We start from the raw sequence: 21755 nt of genomic DNA, 5'->3' as shown, positions 1-21755 counted from the left end.
CCCTGAAAATAAAGGAAGGGGGGTGGTCAACTTTTCTACTATCAGGACACACTGCAGCTTAGAGGATGTTTGCTGACTTTACCAGACTGATGCAAACGTGTGATTTATAAAATACATCAGTGTCACTTCTCTGTCTCACACAAGTTAGTGTCCAATCACAGTTGTTAAGACAGCAAGTCAAGACCAGAACAACCACAAACATCAGGCGTGCACTAGTCCATATTGCATTTATCTAACATGAAACCTGAGCACAAACACAAATTCACCACAACTATGCCTAAATACCAAACCTCTGACCACTTCATCTAAGCTGTGTTCAATGAACTTCCACTGCAGTTTTCTGAATGAAGACATCTGTGAGAGTGTGTGTGTGTGTGTGTGTGTGTGTGTGTGTGTGTAGGAGGGGTCAGACAGCCATGTGTGTCTACATGTATAATAAAACAGGAGTCATGTTGATTTAACAGACTACTGGCATGTCTCTTGTCTTTTTGATCTCCATTTTCCGGCCCAACTTTTTTTTGTTGTTTTTACAGACACACAACTGTTAACATCCCTAGATTGATTTGGTTTTGGGAGGGGACGTGGGGGGTTACTGTGTGATGGAGGAGGGTGGGTGTTTTGAATAACGACTGTACCAGAAAGAATGTAAGTGTGAGGGGTGAGGCTACAGGGGGTGAGGAGGGGACAGTTAAGAGATGAAGGGGTGGGGTGGGGGTAGGGGTGGAGGGGTCCTGCCCTGGGGCCAAACTCACTTTAGAGGGTGTTGCATATCTCAGACTCACATTCATAGTTGAAATGCTTCTCTCGGCTGCAGACAGGCGTAAGTGTCGGAGCATCTGGTAAGGCGATGCTCTCGTATTAAATATCATTGCCACAGCCAAAAAACGATTGTTGTAAATCTACTCCAGTCGCCAGTGAGATCAGATAATGTTTCTGTTGTGGCTGTTCCAGCACTAGTATGGGTTTGCTCTTGATGGGGGGTTGAGGTGACCGTTGGAAAGCTGAATGGCAGCTATTTTCTCTCGACACTATTTACAAACTTTGCCAAATATATGCAAATCCTTATTGTAATTAACTGTCTGGAGCACAAGCCCTTTAAACAAAAGAAGTCAGTTAAAAAGAGGGCAAGGAGACACCCCACCCCACCCCCTCCCCCAACAGACCCCGTCTAGCACCCCCTCTCTGTATCAATGATGTGGTCAAAGTGTCTCCGAGGCTCCAGGGGATCACATAAACCGCACTAATAACACCCACTGTTGAACCATTTGCCTTTCCTTTATCTTATCAACAGCAAGTCAAAATCTGATATGACTGTATGCTGAATTACCCCACAGCAGAATATAGAAAACACAAATGTCTATCTGTCAATGTCAGTGCTTTTGTATTCCCTTTATATGTAGAAACCAAAACCTGAGGTCACCATGAAGCAAACCATTCCAGACCTGCTCCATCTAAGCCATCACTCCCAGTTATAAGACCTGAAGAAGAATTGGTCTTGGCATGTAATTAATTCCATACGCCCCTTTTTCCTCCCTCCCTATCCTCTGTGGTTAAACTGAAAAACCCCACTGGGAATTAAGATCCCACTCTAATCTAATGAAACACTTCACATGACGGGACACACAGGGCTGGCTCAGACATGAGCTAAAAGCAGGCTTGAAACGTGAATGCATCTTTATGTATTTCTATCTGGCAGCTGTCACTTTGAAATTCTTTTCCCACCAAGAAGCTTGGTGGTAGTATAGGACGTGTACTTCAGAGTTCAGGGCACTCAGTGATCGGCTGGGGCCACAGCACGGCACTGTGAATGATGCTTATACAGATTTGTACTACAGGCTTCCTCTAAGGGTGGATGTTTTTCTCAGACATTCTGTAAAGCTACTGGTGATGCACAAGAATCATGAATGGACACTTGATTACAAACTCACGATGAACAAGTTGGTGAAAGAAGAAAATTCCAGCATTTAAATATTATTTTACTTTCTACACAGCACGGCTCTGCAGCAGCCAAAGCAAACCCATCTCCCAAGTGAAATCACTCACCCGTGCCGAGAAACCTACAACCACAATGCTAAATAACCACACCCTCAGGACAACAATGCCTTCGGCTATACTCATTCATGTAAGGAGAAACCACTGCTTTGGGTCTCAGATATACCCTAAACAAACAACTAAAAGCAAGCAAATATTATTAAGTTTCAACATAAGAAATTACATTGATGTTTCACAGTATTGCAGCCACTTATTTTAAGAAAAGTTCTAAATTGGTTAAATTTAATAAATGACAGCTTATTTATTGTTCTTACCTGTTAGAGTTATTGTTCCAAGCATTGGTATAAAAGTCCAAAAATCTTTTCTCAAAAAAAAAAAGAAAAAATCACAAAAATATAATAAGATACGAAAAAATTTTCAGCTGATTAGGAGAAACAGTTAGTTGATCTCTCTGCCGATTTCTGTCACCTCTCTGCACATTCAGTAAATTCTATTAGATCTCTTTCAGTCGGCTCCGTCTTAACAAGTAAACTCAGTCTGGAGGCAGAAGCTGTGTCTCTCTCTCTTCCAGCACTTCTCAGCCAGTATGAAGAGAATAGAGGGCTCCACACACATTTCAACAGACTGACACACATGTCATGCTAGGACCACCCCTGCCTCCCTCTTCCTCCCACCTCTCTGTCCTTTCTTCAGCTGTTCTGAATGAGCCCCCTCCTCCCCCTCCTCCTCCCCTCCTCCTCTTTTATCCACTCACCCTCCCTCAGACCGCACCATCCACCCGGTATGACTGGAGCTCATCATGTGATTTTTCAAGGAATAATTTGTTGCCCACCCCTCCAGAAAAACTGCAACTATTATAGATGTTCAAACAACTTATTACACCCCCTCTACCTCAATTCTTCACCCCATTGCATGCAAACTCATACACATTGTTTCTTTGCAGAAGGCAGAGCTCTACAGTCTCCTTATCTGGCCTTAATACCCATATGTGACCTCAAAAGCCAGTCTCTCACAGAGATTAAAAAAAAAAAAAACCCCAGAAAAACAGTCTCAATCACCCACCCCACTTTCTCTCCCCTCCACTCCCCTTTTTCAGGGGGTGACCAGGCTCTGCTCCATCTCTCATGTCACTAGTAATGTAGTGGAGTTGCTGACATAGGAAAGCCAGAGGGACTTACAGGATTTTACTTTGACACAACACTCTTACACAACCATTCATTTGCTCCCAATTTGCAATTTAGCAAAATGGGCAAATAGTAAAACTCAGCTCATTGCACAGTCACAGCCACAACTCCCCAAACATATCACTGTTTGAGGCCAACCCATGAACCAGGGTGCCATCAAGTTACTGCCTGCCCCCCGTGAATGTTAATAGACCCTTCTCAATTACTACAATACAGACACATTTAATTCAGCTTTTGTCTGAGGGGGAGAGAGACTAGAAGGAATGCAGATAAATCCTCAGGTAAATACCAGCATAATCAGATCTGTCACACTTCGGCATTGTCCCAGAGGAATGTGTGAATTCCATGTGGAAGGCTCCCAGACCAATGATAACAGCAGTAATTAAGTACTGTCTGAAAGCCCCCCAACCCAAAGTGTGTATGTGCATGCTTTTAAATGTGGGCACAATACGCGCACTATGTTATTGATATGAAGCCTCTAGATGCTAAAATATTGAAGTGCCAGCAGTGATTTTGCATACAACAGGAAGCTGCACAGAGCATGTGCAATCGTTTTGTGTTCAGGTTTTTCTTGAAGCTCATAAAATTGATATTTTCTCAGTTTCTAAAGTGGAAACTTTAAAATCTGTTCAGGTCAAAACAAGACATCCAACACGTGGGCCAAGAAAATCATCTTATTTTCTCTTTATCCCACACCACTTCCCATGAGATTCTTCAGATCCACTGAACTGAAAGGGCTGTGAATACCAAGATTTATGCTCATGAATGGAAGGCTTCATGGTCTTTATCAGAGCTAGCAGGAGTGAGCAAAGGGGAGTTCAGAAGGGAAAGCAGAGAAAATAACCACAAATCTAATAAGTTTTCAGGGGGAAGTTCGAGAGGATAGAGGAGATGGCACTTCTGTGTAAGTTGTCGTAACTTAGTTATATCTTTCATGTATATAATTAAATCACACCCGCACGTTTATAGGCAGCCACAGGTTAACAGAAAGAAAGAAGTCCTGTGGGTATATCATGAAAGAGTCATTCATTTGATCACAGTAACTCACTAAGAATTTCATTGTGATACACCAGTGAGGCTTTCTGATGCTGCAGTGACTCATCTGGTAGGTATTTAACTATCTGTACTACAGTACATAATGACCACTATGAGCAGCATATTATGCTTAGTGGACAGTGAGTCAGACTGAAGGGAATTTAGAGTTTGATGAGAGTACCTCTGTTGGGGCGTCCCACATCTTCCGTTTCCCTCCCAACTTCCTTCATATGACTCATTGACACTAGTCACATTCCAGAACTTCCATACGTCCTGACAGATTATAATATAGGCGCAACTTCAGGCTGGATGGGAAACAGTGTCATGAAGAAGCCACACAGGGTATCTTGGAGAATTATGCAGAATTATGTATAATCTAATATACGTAACATAATATGCATCCATCTTCAATTAAGACCTGAAACTATCTTCTACGGAAATTGTATGTGATGCTCTCAGTGTGGCATAAGATTATTTTATCAGTCTTAAGGTAATTTAGAGGGAAATAAAAGTGGAAAACAGTATATTAACAGGTCAATTTAAACAGTTGTTCCTCTGCTTATCTTTCCTTAAATAAGATAAATAAGATAAATGAGATAAATGCTAATTAATTAAAATAGGCTGCCATTACAACACTAAATGAATGGCAGTGTATTTTGTATCTAAACTGCAGTTTAGATACAAACAGGGGGGTGACGCCCCACATATCTCAAGAAATCAGAAAACGTGCCCGAGTTCAGGAATGTGTGAGGAGGGGTCTTGAATGGTCAGGCTGGGATGGGGGGTTGGGTGGAGGGGCTCTTTGTTGCCTGTAAAGAAGTGAATGACATCATCGGACAGCACAGAAGAAAACGCCTCCTACTCTTCCAAGAACTGGATAGGATGATGTTGAAATAATTGGAGGAAAGGGAAACGAGGGCCGTGAGTGTGTGAAACTGCTCGAGATCACAGAGATTTTTCATTCAACGCCTCTACTTTCTTCTCCATTTTGTAATTCTGTTTTGCTCCTTTCACACCATCCATTTTATCTCCGGAATACACACTCCAGTCCTCTTTAATCCTTCTCCCTCTCTACCACTTTCCCCTCCGCCTCGCCTAACCCCATGAGCCCCCATCCCACTCCTCCTCCTGTTTGCGTGTGGGCCGGAGGGATGGATAAGAATGCCGAACAGGAAACACATTCATTTCTTGACATCACTGTTTCCTCTTCCTTTGGCCCATTTCCTGGATTTACACGTCATTCTATACTGTGCACAGCCTGTCCAAATACCTTTCCGCCTTTTCTTGCTGAGATTACAGTCTGTACATTACATGATGAACACTGTAGCTGTGACGCCTGAGATTTGAGTATTTCGTGACTGTATTTTATTTATGTTTGCTGTGAAACAATGGAGGATCATGTTTACAGCTTTTAGGACTGAGCGAGAAGGTGGTGGTTCCTTAAATCAATATTATCTTGCACGCAAATGGAAAATTAAATTTGACATGGAGCATGTGCGCTTCTGTTACTGTTGGTCTTCCGAGCAAACAAAAACAACAAAGATGCTGCTTTTGAAATAGAGTGAAGAGCAGCATTTCATCCAGAGGGGTATGTTTAGCCAGCCTTTGCCATCTGTTATGTTTGCATTCTTGGAATATCTGAACCAGCAATTTGGCATTCCAGTTGTTGTTATGCATCATCTTGTCTTCCAGTACAGACTGAATTGTAAAAAAAGGGGGGAGTGCAGGAGAAGCCCCTCCTGGTGGAAATGCACATTTACAAATGAGTGTAACAGTAAAGCCATGAATGAAAAGTATTTATCAGCTTATCAACTTTGCCGGTTTGACAAGGATCTCGTCTTTCACGCGTCTTTTGATTCTTTCAAATGTATTCAAAGGTATTCTAGATGGAAGCTTTGTACCAAATAGTGGAAGGAGGGTGGGGAAAAAAAAGATGATAAAAACGCCTAGCCAAAATCTTGCTCAACCCAAAAAGTGGCTCGTCTCGTCTCTGAGCCAAAAAAGAGGGTTCCCACTCCCTACCCATCTGCATTCCATGAGAACCTGCCCAAAAAACGTTTTTCACAATTGCTCTTATCCTTCATGCTCTTCCTGGCTGCTTATCCATCTTCCTTACCTCAGTCTCATGCAGGCCTCTGCTTAACATTAGAATTTGGCTCAGATCCATTCACTTGAGCTTGATTTACACTCGCAAACTGTTCATCTTATTAAGTCAGGTCGTCTCAACTGAGAGTTTAAATCTAATTTTTTCTTGAATTGGCCAACAGAGCGAGTAACTCCGCTTGTTTCCACAATAATTTTACTTGTTCTGGGGATTTACAGTACTCGAATCAAATGTCGGTAACTCAAGACAAGGTGGACCAAGGCTGATTGAGTAACGAGTATCCAGCACCAAGAAGATTGCACTTAATTCATGCCTTAGAGAAAAGTGAAAAACCTCTGCTCACTGACACTTTCTTGGCACTTATTTAAAGGAGGTTGTATCATTAATTGCAAGGTAAAAATGACTTATAGTATATGGATACTTGCTGCACTGTAACAGGGCCATAACGCTATTAAAGGAGGATGAGAAGGAAGGGTCACATTCCTGGTCCATTCTCTCAATCGGCCATGTGCCTGGGGGAGGTTAGGAGTTGAGGAGGGAGATTAGGTTCCCTGATGCCGTGAAAGATGAGAGAAGTGCGCCTGCAGAGACGAGTAGGTCCTGGGGGGTTTGAGAAGCCCTGGTTGGAGTCTACCATGAGTTTGACCTTATTACTGTAATTTTAGGCCCTGGGTACCTGGGACACTCCTCTTAACACTCCAAGGGATGCACTCTAACCTTGTGTTCTGAATGTGGTACATTTTGAACAGTTCAGGCCATTTGTTTAATACGACGACCACTAAGACACAGTCGGACGATAAAACAGCATCTGAGTTCAAAGTCACTTCTGAGGCAGTGACGCAGAGTTGGCCTTAACACAAAAAATTGGTTGCAGATAACTGAAGCATTGGTTTGTGTGATGTTAAGTAAGCAGGTGAGCTTTGTATTCATTCTTGTTGGATCACTTTTTTAGGGATTTTTAGGGATGCCAGTGCCAGCCAGTCTGTCCATCACTTTGGTCATAAATGAAATCTACAACTATAGATGGATTGCCATGAAATTGCATACAGACATTCATGGTCCCCAGAGGGTGAATCCTAATGACATTGGTGATGAATTGCCATCTACATCTGGTACACACATTCATGTTCCTCTCAGGATGAATTGCAGCCTCATAATTTTGATGATCGCCTGACATCTTATTGAGTACCTTCATCAATGTGTCCGTACTTTTGGGGCTGTACTTTATCCTCAGCTAGCTGCTTACTTGTCTTGTTGCACGAGAGAAAAGCAGCACAATTAAGTTTACTGATATTGGCTCTGTTCAAACATCAGTCACATAGATAAATAACAGCCTCAATAAATGAAGCTTCAATAATTAGCTATAGAACAAAACATAAGGGAATTAATGTTAAAATCATGACAAATGTTTACGAATTCAGAGGTGGATGGGGAGGTGGTTGTGATTTGGATGTTTGCTATGTGTAGGCAAAGTGTGCATTACTGTATAGTGTCTCAGTAGAGCATTTTAAGAAGTCAGCTAACTGTATATGGGGCAATTGGCCATTAGTGTTTTAGTGAGTGCAGTCAGATAAGAGATTAGATTTTTGATTAGTTTGCCATCAGTGGATCAGGTTATTGCTGATGATGCAGTCCGTCAAAACGCAGTGAGTTAAATAGCTTAAACATTGTTGGGGTTGCTTCTGGGGGAAAAAAAAGAGTCTCCTGTCGGATCAGCTTACAGGCTGAGACAGCAGTTGACGAATGGCAGCTTTCTCCTATCCTCTCTTGCCCTGAAGTGTATCCTTAAAGCACCCACTTTATAACAAATGGCTAAATAAAACATGCTGCACAGATGAACATAATTGAATGACTGACTGGACAATGATGGATCTTGAGGGGCTGCAGGCCTTTAAAGCACTCCAAACTTAAACTCCCAAACACTTTCCCTTGGGATCCCTTCCTTTCTCTGAGGAGAAGAAATCATTCTGACTTCTTGCAGCAAGCTGATGGATCAGCATCTGCACAAAGGCAGTGCAAACTGAGGACAAAAGAATTCCTCCCAGTAGTGTGAGTACAGTAGAAAATGATGCACAAGAACATCTTAATAGGAAACTTGCCTGTAATGAGTATTGTCAGTTGGAATGTAAAAGGAATATGGGCAAAAATCCAAAAGGAACAATCGGGCGGCTGGATTGTGTTATGACGATTGTTCAACGTGAAGCCTTGTTGGCAGAAATCAGATGGAGCTTAAGTGAAGGGAGAGGTCCCTTCCACAGGCATGATGAACGTTTTGGCAACGCAACTATGCATGTCCCCGGAGCAGAGCCTGAGTAAGTCCATCCTGGAACCAAATCATGGCAACACACACCCCTACAGTACGCACAGACTGTAATACATTCACCTCATAAAAGTAAATACCTGCAACCAAAAAAGAAATAAAAACGTAGCACGAAGAGACTCTTGTGAATCGTTTCTGACAATTTATGACAAACCTAGGACCAACAGAATTTGAAAAATCTTTCTTACTTTTTGACACACTTGGACTGCTACTGTATGTATGTACAACAATTTATCATACTCTACAAAATCGGGCTGTAACTACTACTTTCATGCTTGATGAATATGACTTCATGTCATAATAAGTCCTAAAATCAATAAGGGATGCAGTCTCTAATACTATGAAAATGTAAGGGTTGAAAGTCAATCAATTGCTTGATTAATTGTTCAAGCATCAGCACAGTACAACGAGTGACAGGATGTCAATGCTCTTCTGACAACTTACAATGTGTGGCACCGATTTGTACATGCACTTTAATGAACGAATTCACTGAAATCGATTGAATGAGGTGAACCACACCCATCCGGTCCCTTGAGTAGAGCGAAACAAACAGACATGTTCCTACAAATAAACACAAACTGCTATGAACACACAAACACACTCACACAGTCAGCATTCTGTCCCTCTCAAATCTCCCAGAAAACATCATCTGTCCTCTTTTAGAGCCTGTAAGCCATCTGGGAGGGACCGTCAACGCTCCAGCCAGTGAATTACATCAGCTATGATGTCAGTCTTTGGGCTCCCACTGCACCCCATGTGCCCACACCCCTGAAACTAGCAACACAAACCCGCATACACACATGCCAGCTAGTATGCGCGTCAAAATGGAAAACACAGCACACAACACATCTTATTACACGACTAACATGGTTACATTAGTAACACATTGTTTGCTGCTGTACACAGAAAGAAATCTAGTTAGAGAGATTAGGTTGAGTATGACAAAAATTGAAGTGATAATTTGTCTCATTTTAACTAAATTAGTCAGAATGATGCACTGTGTGTAAGACTGACGCAATAGGTGGCTTCATCATACAGAGATGACTGTTAATGCCTTTCTCTCTCTTTATCCTTATCTATTTTTACTCCTCCTGACTCTCGCTCTTTGCTTGCATCTCTCTTCCCTTTAGCAAAGAAGTGTTTCTGAGCACTCCCTCAAAGCTCGACTTCCATGTAATATTTATTCAGTTCCTCTCTGTCTAATAACACGGTGTAAACTCTGCATTCCAAAGCCTCAGCCCTTCTGCCCGGACTTTCTCAACAAATCTGGCAAACAAAGAAGGTTAAAACAAACTTTAAGAATGAATTTCAAACAGATTTGAGCCAATTTGTTATCTGTCTTTTATATGCAAAACTGAGGGCCTCCCAAGATGAAGCCCCAAAGTCTTTGCAGAGGAGGAAAGAAGCAGTGAGCACACATTTCCTCTTCAAAAGATCAATGCCACACCAAATAACAACACATACAAACAACTCACAGCTTGGATTCAGCTGTTCATGCACTGTAACTTCTTCTTCACCTTCATTTTCAGGAGTTCTCAACAACCAAAATATAGCTGCCACTGCCCGTCACCTTACGTGAACCAGCAGCTTCAGTGTTTGTATTCACAAAGGGGTCGACTACTGACGGATGCACTGGAAAATGTAACTCCACACCATCCCCGGACTTTGATACCATTTTAAACAAATACTTTTGGTAATTTAATTAAACATTTCATGACAAATGATAGAGCAAAATATTTTTAATGCAGCTCTTTGCTTTCCCTAAAGACATAGTATAACTAGACAAATTGATTTTCCTACTCAAAATGCCCCTGAAAGTTTGCAGCAGTGACTGATATTGTGAGTTTTAAATAGCCTTTTGATTCCCGTCTACAATTCACATCTCAAAAATGGAGCACAGAGCCAATGGGTATTGCTTTTGGACGTGAATTCGCTGTCTTGTTGCAACTGTCATCTGTCATGTTATCCAGGTCAGTGTGTGATGTCTCCAGGTTAGTGTGTGTGGCGCTTCACCACCGGGCTGGCCCTCAAACTGTAAACACTGTGGTACACCTGATAGAGAGAGATTATGGCTGCGTGTTTGTGTATGTGTGTGCTTGCACGTGTGTGTTTGCTCATGCGTCAGTCTTTTGATCTGCAGCCTGTCTTTTGTTGTTTTCATTCGTTATCAGAGAGATTCCTCTGCTCTTCCTGTCTCCCACAGTGCATTGCTCTCTTTATCAGGCTGCACAAGAGGTAGAGAAATGTTGGGATGTTTAACTGCTCCATACCTTCTCTTCCAAAAGAGAGAAGATAGAGTATCTTCTCTCTTTTTCCCCCATTGTGTATCTCCCTTCCTTTCACTCCCCTGTGCTGTATGTAACCTTGAAGTTCTTTCCCAGCTTCACTTGTTTTCTGCTGTTTCTCTCCTGTTTTGAGTCCTGCTAGTGAGAGCACCAGGTTCTGAGGGCAAACCAGGGTTTAGGTGTGAATGTGTGTGATACTCAAATGGATCTGAGCAGATCCACTAGCTGATCACGTGGAGCAGCACTATCATCAGAAGAAGCCTGTGATCTGTGAAATGCAGGTAGACTCTCCATGGGTCTGGCTGGGTATTCATTTTGCATGATAAGATTCAAATCACTCGGTGAGAAGCATGATGGAATCACAAGTGGCGTTATTTTGGGCTGATAACCTGCATGCAGAGTCCATCTCTATCATGTTCAGAAGTTTTGATGACATGTTTTTTTTGACTACATCAAAGGAACTGGTCCACAGCTTCTATTTGTGTATGCATAAGTGCACAAGATCTAAGCATTCCCAACAAGTTAAATATGTGACTCTCCTCTTTTATGTTCTGTGTCTTTCCATGTTATTAATTAACTTACAGTACATGTTCACAGAGGCAATGATTTCAACAATCAAATTACTCTCCAGTAGCCTACGAGCCACATCGACTCACACGCTCAGTATCTCTGCTCTGAAGAGGGTATTAGGTTACTCTATGAACGGACAGGATCGCTTCATTAAATAGCTTATTAAATACGTTATTTGACAGAGTGGTATGTGACATATCTGTGTTTTAAGTAGTATAGGGTTACCCCTTCCCCTGGGCAGTAACATATTATGATGTGCGCAGGTTGCTTTGTGCGGGGCCCGGGTCACGGCCTGCTAAATATTTAGGGAGGGTGCACCGGCCCCTGCAGCCCTCCCAGATTGAGGGAGACACGATAGAAATGGCAAAGAAAATAAACAAATGCAGCTTTGGAGATAGGAGGGCACAGGAGGATATGGACTGAGCAGGTTGGTGCACATGTTAATTTCAGTGGCAGAGATTCATTTTGAACAGTTAATTACTGGTTAATGGTTATCTCACATTTCTGATTTTAAATTGTTCATCGTGTCTTTGGAGTATTTTACACAAGACCACAGCCAATCCTCTTTAAATATTTCCACTTTATGAGAAGAGTGTTTTGACTAGTCCATTAAACAACAGGACAAATGAGGCCGACTTCTGTGTTCATGCATTTCTGCTTCGAAAAGATGAGTTTCCAACTCTGTGCAAAGACACTGGGAGGTCCAGAGAGCAATGTTTTTACAATATCTGTTATTTCTTTAACATTTTTGACAAGCTTAAAGTGATTTTTCTGCAGCTGCTCATATGCCGGGAGGTGGTCTCAGTTCAAAATCTGCCCTGAAGCGTAGCATCACACTAAGACCAAGTGCTAATTTATAAAATGGGTGTATGTATGTGGGCTAACATTTACATGCAACCACTCGATGAGTTAAGGAATAGTGAGGGAAACAGTATGTTGGGTATGTGGGTGTGTGTGAGTGTGTGTGTGGCTCCTATGTGAAAAGCCCTTGTAGGTGTCCCCTGTGTGTTGACAAAGGGATTAGCTAAGGATTGAGTAGTTCTTGCAGAGCCATGAAGACATCTGCAGTCAAGAATCTAAACACACACACACACACACACACACACACACACACACACACACACACACACACACACACACACACACACACACAAACGCACACACAAACGCACGTGCACACACTGAAAACTGACCCCACACAAACAAGCTTACCTTCTGCCACTGCTGAAGAAACAGTACAAAATCCCAGACACAAACACACACAAACATTGCCACTTGGCTACTTACCCCACCAACCACAGGACCATCGCCCAAACTAACACACTGTAAATAAACACCATTGACAGGACAGACACACACAGAACACACACCTTCTGCCAGCGTGTTGTCCTCTGAGTGTCCGTTCAGACTGGTCACACTGGAGAGTTGTCCATTTTTCTGCAAAGGCTGAAAAAGACACAAAGAAGAGACATTCTGAGTCAGAGGTATTCTTAATAATAATAAAAAAGCTTTCAAGGTATTGGTAGCATTTTTGAACTTCTGACCACGCCAGGCTTCCTTTTGTTTACAGCCTTATGTGAAGTTACAGTAGGTTAAGATAGCTGCCTCCTCCTGGCTCTTGCTCCATACTAAAAATGCAGATCTGATAGTGGCACCAATCCAACTCTCAACAAGAAAGCTAATAACACCAATTTTCAAAATGTCAAACCATTTCTGTAAGGCACTCAATATGATGACAAATTAAAACTGCTCGTCACCACTCACCACCATACGTAGATACTCTGTAGGTAATGCGAACCACCACATAAAGTGCCTTGATCTCAACCAACCCATCGTGTTTTAATGATCAGTGAGTCAGCCTGCAGGGACACTACTACATCCGTAAATGGTGTGTGTGCTGCCACTTCATTACATATCTTTAAATTGTTTTATTAGCAGGTGGTAAAATTCTTCTTTAAAGGACAAAAACATCTTGGTGAGGACCAAAAATGGGTATCAGGTCACAACGGTCAAATCTCTCTGAAACTGGAAGACAATGCTGGAAAAAGAGATACACAGAAATCCTACAATAAAAGCACTAAAACCACAGCAAAAAGGAATGCCATAAGAATACTGATGATACAAGTGAAGATCAAAACGTACAGCTTATCCGTCAAGTGTGTAAACAGCACACAGTTTCGCTCACAGCGCCTTATCATCGGATCTGGGTCGTGTCAGAGTTTTTCTGGTAGTGACCAGCTCTGGCTGACAGCCGTACAATGGCAAGCAGGTCAGAGCGTTGTCTGTCCCAGCCAGGAGAGAGGGAACCAGAGCCTCCCCACAGAGCCGCTAATCTAACTAATGGACAACTCAGGCTCCATTCCCACCAACCCAAACTCCTCCAGGAAAGCCCTGAAAAATGACACCACAGAGGAGACACTCTGCTTGGGACGTACTAAAAGATGAGAAAGAGAAAGTGGGAGCTGGTTTGAGGTGGGGAGGGAGGGAGGACAGGTCATCATGTGGAAGACTAATCCCAGATGGTGTTTGGGAGGCCAGCTCTGAGAGAAGAGGTGTTTGGGTTCTTTCATACAGACAGATGAAAGAGGAAATGTGTTGCAGGAGGCAACACAGCTCATAGGTTGAATGGCTCCACAACACAAGAAGAACAAGAAGCAACAGCAGTAAAACTGGATGCCATTTGCCAGAAATTTTATGACCAGCTGATCATGCAATGCAAACCATGATCTGATCACAAAGCGTTCATTGAACTGTCAAATGAGAAAATGACTCAAAGCTGACTGATGCAATTGGTAATGTGAATTCTGGAGCCTGCTTCATTAAATTTGAAACATGCAAGCAGTAATTTGTAACGAGAAAATTTCCCTCTCCAACCCATGCCTGTGCATGCGACTGCCTCCGTTTGATTATTTTTTAAAACTAGATGCTGCCACTATTCAAGATATGCACATAAGCAGTACATCAGCGTGTCAGTTCATAAGTGTCATATGTGTCGCTTTGGATAAAAGTGTCTGCAAATGACTAACTGTAATTATAAATGCACCTCTGATTCCTTATGTTAAATTAGAACTACATTTAAAGTCAGACAAGATCATCATTGCATACCGGGAGCCTATACACCCACAAATGTACTCATACAGATAAAAAGTTTATTGGCTCAAGTGCTTTCACACAGAGGAGCCCTTTTAAAGCCATCGGGACCTCAGATCAGATTTGGTGTGTGAGCCATCAGCTGACCTTCAGACCTGCGGCGACCCCGCCCTCCGTAGTCCACCTCATGACTGGCATTCCCAGCATTCCTTGCCCTCTTCTCCAAAATTCCACAGATCCCCAACACCTGACTCTGCCATCTTATTTTAGCCCACCTCCCCCAAGTGGTCAACCTTTCACCACCTCTGCCCCTAAGTTACCTCACTAGGCCTCTCTGACCCCATCGAAATGCCACTCCCTCTTCTGGGCATCCAAAATGCTACTGACAGTATATTCCCAGCGTAAGACTCAGGACAAACCCATCAAGAGCGACGGCAGAAAGTGCACAGGATGAGGATGAATGAGCCTCCCAGGCCACAATGTACACCAAGAAACTCAACCCAGGATCCCTGAGAATTATGTCCATATCAGATGACCCTGCACCTTATGATTTAGATCCAATGTCAATGTTCTGTCACAGCACAAGAAGTAGTGTGCCCTATAAAGAGTATAAAGAAAAGAAATGGAGCTTCAGTTTATCATTCCAGTGACCTGACACTGAACTGACCCAAAAAGCGATAGCTTCTGGGTCGCCCAAGCTGCTCTGAATTCCTTTCATTTCCCGGACAGAACTTGTTGAAGTTTCGCTGCCAGTTGTGCATTTTTTGACGTCTGCTTGGTCAACATGGTCTGCCACAAAGACCTAAAGACAGACTTAGACTTGCTACAAAAAGTGCACAAAGGAATGGTCGCAAAGAAAACATCTACAAAACTCAACAACAACGACAGGGAAAAAAACAGAGCTTTGTTTTCTGTCTGGTTTTCTGTTTAATGTGACCTGATGTAATGTATCTTATTGGAAAACATTTTAACAGCCTAACTTGTATTTAAGGGCAGTTCTTATTTTTTCCATTTTATAAGATTTATAAAAACCACAGGAACCAAGGATCAGTAAACGCCTCCTGCCTCTCTTAGAACGTCCTTCGTCTCTTTTCATTTGCTTTTGGTCTCATCTTGAGTCAAGACACTAAACACTCACAAAGGACTTTTTTTATCTGCCTCCTTCCCTCCCTGCAGCCTTTCACTTGAGTGTTTACACATCCATTAGGCGCTCAGTATACGTCAGCCAGCAGACCTGCGTGGCACTTACTGTAAATGCTGAATCACCAGCCAGACTTATACATAACTGTTAATGTTTGTTTAATCCAACTTGTTAAATCAATTTAAACTGCAATTATGATGAGTGGCAAGTAAAGGTGAACAGAACTGAACAGAGACAGAAACTTTAAAGGGTTAAATCAGAAATCTGCTATCACCATTACAGGATAAGGCTTAGTCAACAAATTGTTTGAGAAGACCCAAAACCAGCAATGAATTGATCCTACAGTCAAACATTGCCTGTGAAGTCTGAATTAGCTTATGTGCAAAAAAAACCTCCAATGTTGTCCAAAAAACCCACATCAGTTAGCCATAACAGTCCCAATCAAATGCTCTTTTTATGCTTGTTTGAGTAACAACTGCTCGAAACAGTGTCTAGCTGTTTTAGGTAATTACTGAGCCCCTCTTTTTAAGATAAAACTTACCCCACAACATCTACTTCACTAGAAATTTGTCATATCTTGCTGCCATGTAGGGACGTTGATGTTCAAAGTCTACTGAGTCAGTCCACTTCGTGTAAACAAAAACCTTCAGATTAACTTGCTTCCCATCTGATCGTCCACAATAAGAATGATCTACAACTTCAGGATCAGCACTGGAGGAAAGATTAGATTTTCACTTTTGCAGTCTTCCTATAAATTTTTTCACTCAATTGACCTCCTTCTGGTTTTTGCTTATCCTAAATCTATCTTTGATTTCTATTTCCTCTTATCTGCCTCTCTCATTTACTTCTTGGCTACACCTCTCCACTCAGTGGCTCCAGGGGAGAGATGACCCGCTGTCTCCTAAATCACTCCACAAAGGCCAACTGGGGAGATTTATATCCCTTTAACCAAACACAGAGCGCAGGAGGAGCGGGTTCATGGATGGCGCAGCTGGCAACTTACATCTCAAACTCAAGTCTCTTGTCTCAGTGAGAGAGGAGAGAGAGAGAGAAGAGGCTGAACTAAGTGCTGCAGAAAGAGCTTTGGTGACCTTTCTCTAAATCTGATCCACTCAGATGAAACAGAGGAGGCTTGCCTTTATAATGTTATCAAGTAGGCTACAGGAATAGTTCAAAGGACCCTAAAATTGTGGGTTTAAGTATACAAAAATAGCAGGATAATTTTGGTTTACAGCCTACGTTTGATTCAGGTTCTTCAACAGCACCTTTTATTTTGTAGCTCTATTGTGATTTATACTGTAAGTTATTGTCAAGATGGTCGTAAGGTCTAAGTCCTAAAATACGGATTTCATGCAATAGAACAGTGGCTAAACGTAGCTTTCATTGGATTGAATATATTTGAGAATCCTAGTAGGAATAAGCAGATATCTGATACAGTAGGCTAATATTTCCCAGCTCACCACTAAACTAGCGATACTTGTCAATCATTACACTGATGAAGCCGAAACAGAAGCTAGAAATTCACTCCATTTGGCCGACAGGGTCATTGTGTTGCCAGTATGTTGACTCAGTGGGGTGCTGCTGAAAATGTTAAAGAAATAGTTAAACTGAAAGGAAAAAGATCAGCTGTTTCAGTGAATGACTAGTTTAGACACACTATCTCATAAAGACGACTCCTAAATGAACTTATGCATGCACAAGCAAACTCGCAGTAGGAGATAACAGGCTTAGAGACTCTCTGTGGGGTCGTAGTTTGTTCCTGACAGTTAACCTCACGGCCTCTGACCCCTGAGGTGTGGACAGACTCACGGAGCAGACGAAAGGAGGATACTGTGGGGGGGGGGGGGGGGCGCGACTGGGGGAATGGAGAGCTGAAAGATAAAGAGAGAGGAGAGGAGGAGAGAGAGGAGGTGAAAGCAGAGATGTGAAGATAGAAAGAGAGAGAGAGGATGAGAAACAGAGAGCCAGAATGAGGAGAACAAAAAGCACGAATGTGGTCTTGGCTCCCTCGACAAAAAGCCAATGGGATTTTTGCATTGTATTTTGGATTATTGCAGAAAATGAGCTCTGTGGCAAAGAAAGGTTTAGGCCAGTTAATGCTCTGTTCAGCAAGATACTCTTCACACAGGATTTTTTAAGTGTAAACACAATCGCAAGCAGTAAAAAGCTAACATTAGGCTTTAACGTCACCACCATTACCAAATTGTGTGATTAAATCATTAAAAGATTATTGAAAGCTTATTTAACCAAAATCTTGTATATGACAAAATAATATTCAAATTAAATACCAACAAAGTCCAAGATTTTTTGACAATGAAATTAACAAATTAAGGAGAGCATTTAGTGAAGTTAGTTCAAACTGCCCCCTCCGTGGATGAGGTTTGGTCTATAATAGGTGTAATAACAAACAATCAGACTCCACCAGTAAACTATTCTAAGCAGGTTAAAATGAGCTGCAAGAGGCATTTGCCAATAAATATTTCACCTTGGTCGAACGGGAGGTTTCAGGGGCCTGTGTGACCATCATGTCTGTCTCCCTCTCCCTCCCTCTCCCTTCATGTCTCCTCAACCCTGCCAGCCCCCAATCTATTATCCCTGACCCCAACATTCAGTACATACCAAAGATCAAAGCCTGACAAGACCCCCGAAGAACACTCTCACTCTTTCCACAATGCTCTAACTCTGCTCAGGTGCTCAGACTGTGGGTACCTGTGCTTCTGTGTGTGTGTGTGTGTGTGTGTGTGTGTGTGTGTGTGCATAATATGTGAGTGTTTGTGCAGTCCAGAGCAGTGAAATATAGAAACAGTGACAATGAGTCCCGGATCACGAAAGGACTATCATAAAGAGTCTCTGCTTCAATCACACTCGTTCAAATAAACAGAAAGATTTGACTGGACAATCTGACTGCATTAAGTCGTATCCAGATGTATTACAGATTTACAATGATATGGAAAGTAAGCAGCTCCTCTTTTCTTTCTTTTTTCTCTTTCATCATTCTGGCTTTCATTCCAGGTGTCTGCTCTATATACAGAGCAGGTTCGACTGTGCGATTTTATTTATGGTGGCTTTCAGGAAGAGAGGCATCGGTTAAAATAAATCTGTCCACTCTTGCAAAAACACAGACATAACCTGTACGTGGAAAAACTGCCTTATTCACTGCATCTGTGTGTGTACCTGTGTGTGTCTATGTCCTAAATTGTGGCTGCCAATCCTTCTATTAGTTTATCTTTGGTGAATGGAGATCCATTGAATCTTATCTTTGGCTGAAAGTAAAAAACAGTCCTACAATTCGTAACAAAATACAATTTATCGGTTCAGGATTGGATTAGCCAAAGTCTCAGAAGTCTTTCACGTGATTACGACAAAGCAGCAGACATAAGATTATTATATATTATTATTATATTTGTCAGTCTTGAGTCACAAAAGGAGGACTTCTGGCATGCAACCATACATTACAAAGACGGCATCTGTGTAGCAGGTTAAAAAAGGCCAAAAAAAATTCTGCTCCGCCCAGCCAACGTGATACTTTGTGTCTGTGCCCCATGTATTCCGGCAGTTCGCATGCTAACATTAGCTAACACACGGCACAGCTAACACTGATGGGAATTTCACTAGTTTTGCAGGTACTTTGTCATGAACTTAAGTTGGACCTCTGTGGACAACTTAAAATTTGGCCCTGATGATGATTAAAGTTATCAAAATTCATCCTCCGGGAAATGTCTCTGCCAAATTTAATGGCGATCCACCCCAAAGTTGAAAATGTCAACGTCATGGTGGCACTAGAGGAAAAGTCAGGGGATTACCAGTCACTGGCCTTCATCTTCTGGGAACCACAAAGAACTGCAGAAAATTTCATTTCAGTCAGACACTGCCATCCCTAGAGCCACACTGCTGCATACCTTGAATATTTAATGACTAGACCAATGCAGAGAAAGGACTCAGTCTCATTTACATAAGACACAGCTGTTCAAAAGTTGTGGTATTCAACTGTTGTGCAGTTAGAGACCTGAAAGACGTGCAACTGACTCATGGTTCGATTTAGAGAACGTCAAAGTTCAAAGTGCATGAAATGAAAATATTATCCAAGAGGTTTCAAAGAGCTAAAAATATATATGAGAACATAGCGTTGGAAACTATTCAAGGGTATTCTATGATACATATGTCAACTACTTCTCAGCCTTGGGAACCACATCACGTTTGTCTGACTGTCAGCCTGGTTCACATACATGACATGAGAAGAGAACCTGAGGGACACTGAATTAATGTAACAGCAGGCCAAGAGTTAAGTATGTGTGTGAGGAAGAGACAGAGGACAAAGAAAGTACAACAAACTAACAGACTGAGGGACCCTAAAGCTGCAGAGTCACACACCTGTTAGCTGCCATTTCAGGACAACAGATTAAACCAGGTTGTCCTCCTCTACCTACATCAGTGCATCACTAGCCCTTTAACCCGAAGTCGCTATACCTCCCACAATTTGTCTGTTTTTCATCACCCCCCCCTCCCTTCATCTGTGCGGCTTCTACACTTGAACAGCAAACTGAGCCAAACAACAACAACAGCCTGGTCGCAGGAAAGACCCCCCAGGACACGATCATAATCAGGCCACTCTGGCCAGCGTTTGACCCCACAGGCCTGCCTCTCTAACTGGGTTGAAATAACAAATCCACCCCCACTGCTGACCCTCCTGTCATGAATCTCTAAATATCTCTGAGCCCCGATAAGCATCAGAGCTCCAGAGTCATATGTGAGAAAAGAAGATGACTAGTGAGGAGGTGTCTGGAATGCATTCAGACGGGATAAATGTGGCTTTAATTATTGAAACCGTTATACCAGACTGTTTTTCCAGCTTTAGGCCTCAAATTACTCTTAGATTATTGCTCTACTAATGTCTATATGTCTGACCTCAGTTTTGGCACAGAAACAACATTCAGGGTCACTAAAAAGTGGGGCTATCCAAATGATCTGAAGAGCAGTTTGCAAGGTTAGGCATTTCTGGATAATCTGTGTATGTCTTTGAGAAGCAGCACACATTCTGTCTGAAAGCGGCAAGAAGTACATGACATTAAGTTCAAAATACTGTAAATACAGTGAAGAGAAGAGACAACTTGAACGTAAATGGGTGTAAATTTGGGTGCTTGATCTTAGTATTTATTATATATTAGCACAGAAAATTCAGTCTTTGTTATGCTGCATACTTTTGCTGAAAATGTTGCAATATGATCATATTGTTTTGCTTATGTGTAGACAGAACTGTATTGTTATACTATGAAATACAGTTTGGACGTCGTGTTTATATCAATAAACTAGTTAACTTGTGTTGAAGGTTCAGAGTTGCTTTCATTCTCTTGGATTAATGTAATTACTACATAGAAAACAGATGTGCCACAGAAAGGCACTGAAAAGACAGAAACACATTACAAACACCAGCCTGAACAGACACCAAACTATTCACAAACACAAGAAGACTGTAAAGATTCAATACTGAAAACATAAAGCTGTTGGTTTGTTGTTATTTATTTGGTGCAACATTTGCATGAAAGTCCAATAATGGTATAAACCTCTTCTTGAGCAGACCTGAATGAGCACAAACCAACTAGCTGATATCAAGGAAGCTGCCAGCACTATACACGATCTGATAGGTCAGTTGATATTGGCTGATTTCAAAGGTCAAAAAGGTCAAGGAGACGGTCGAAAAACTCCAACAGCAAATGTTCCTCTTACAGAAACTGTACAGTTACTGTTGATCGTTACGTCTTGGAGCTGTTTTATAAGGCTGTCCTACAGAGCGTCCCGTCCTTTGGCTGATTTTTGTGTTTGGTAGCATGCAGAAGCAACACCAAGGTAGGTTTCATTGGGTGTGATCAGATGTCAGCTGCTAGGTTGCAGAAAGACCTCATTCTGAGTAAGAGTGAGTGCATCCTCAATGGTCCTACTCACCCTCTAAACAACAGATACCAACTAAGCTATCAGGCTTAGGATTCTGCAAAGGAAAATAACAACAGCCAGGTTCAGCAAGTCTTTGGTTTCATCA

At 42.1% G+C, this 21755-nt stretch overlaps 1 protein-coding gene across 2 annotated transcripts in view; it reads right to left on the bottom strand.

Annotated features, from left to right (window-relative positions):
* Positions 1 to 21755, bottom strand: part of akap12b (A kinase (PRKA) anchor protein 12b) — a 39367-nt gene that overhangs the window by 7188 nt on the left and 10424 nt on the right. The window contains exon 2 of one of the 2 annotated variants that reach the window (XM_070987100.1): positions 12861 to 12936. In XM_070987100.1, coding sequence (XP_070843201.1) covers positions 12861 to 12936 — 76 coding nt within the window. Of the gene's footprint in view, positions 1 to 2306; positions 2569 to 12860; positions 12937 to 21755 lie in introns of those variants that run through there. The other variant, XM_070987101.1, reaches the window with a different exon arrangement.

This window comes from Chaetodon trifascialis, chromosome 19 (assembly GCF_039877785.1).
Source record: "Chaetodon trifascialis isolate fChaTrf1 chromosome 19, fChaTrf1.hap1, whole genome shotgun sequence".
In the NCBI taxonomy this organism is placed as follows: domain Eukaryota; kingdom Metazoa; phylum Chordata; class Actinopteri; order Chaetodontiformes; family Chaetodontidae; genus Chaetodon; species Chaetodon trifascialis.
Note: the sequence above shows the minus strand (reverse complement) of the source record. Positions and strands in the feature narration are given on the sequence as shown.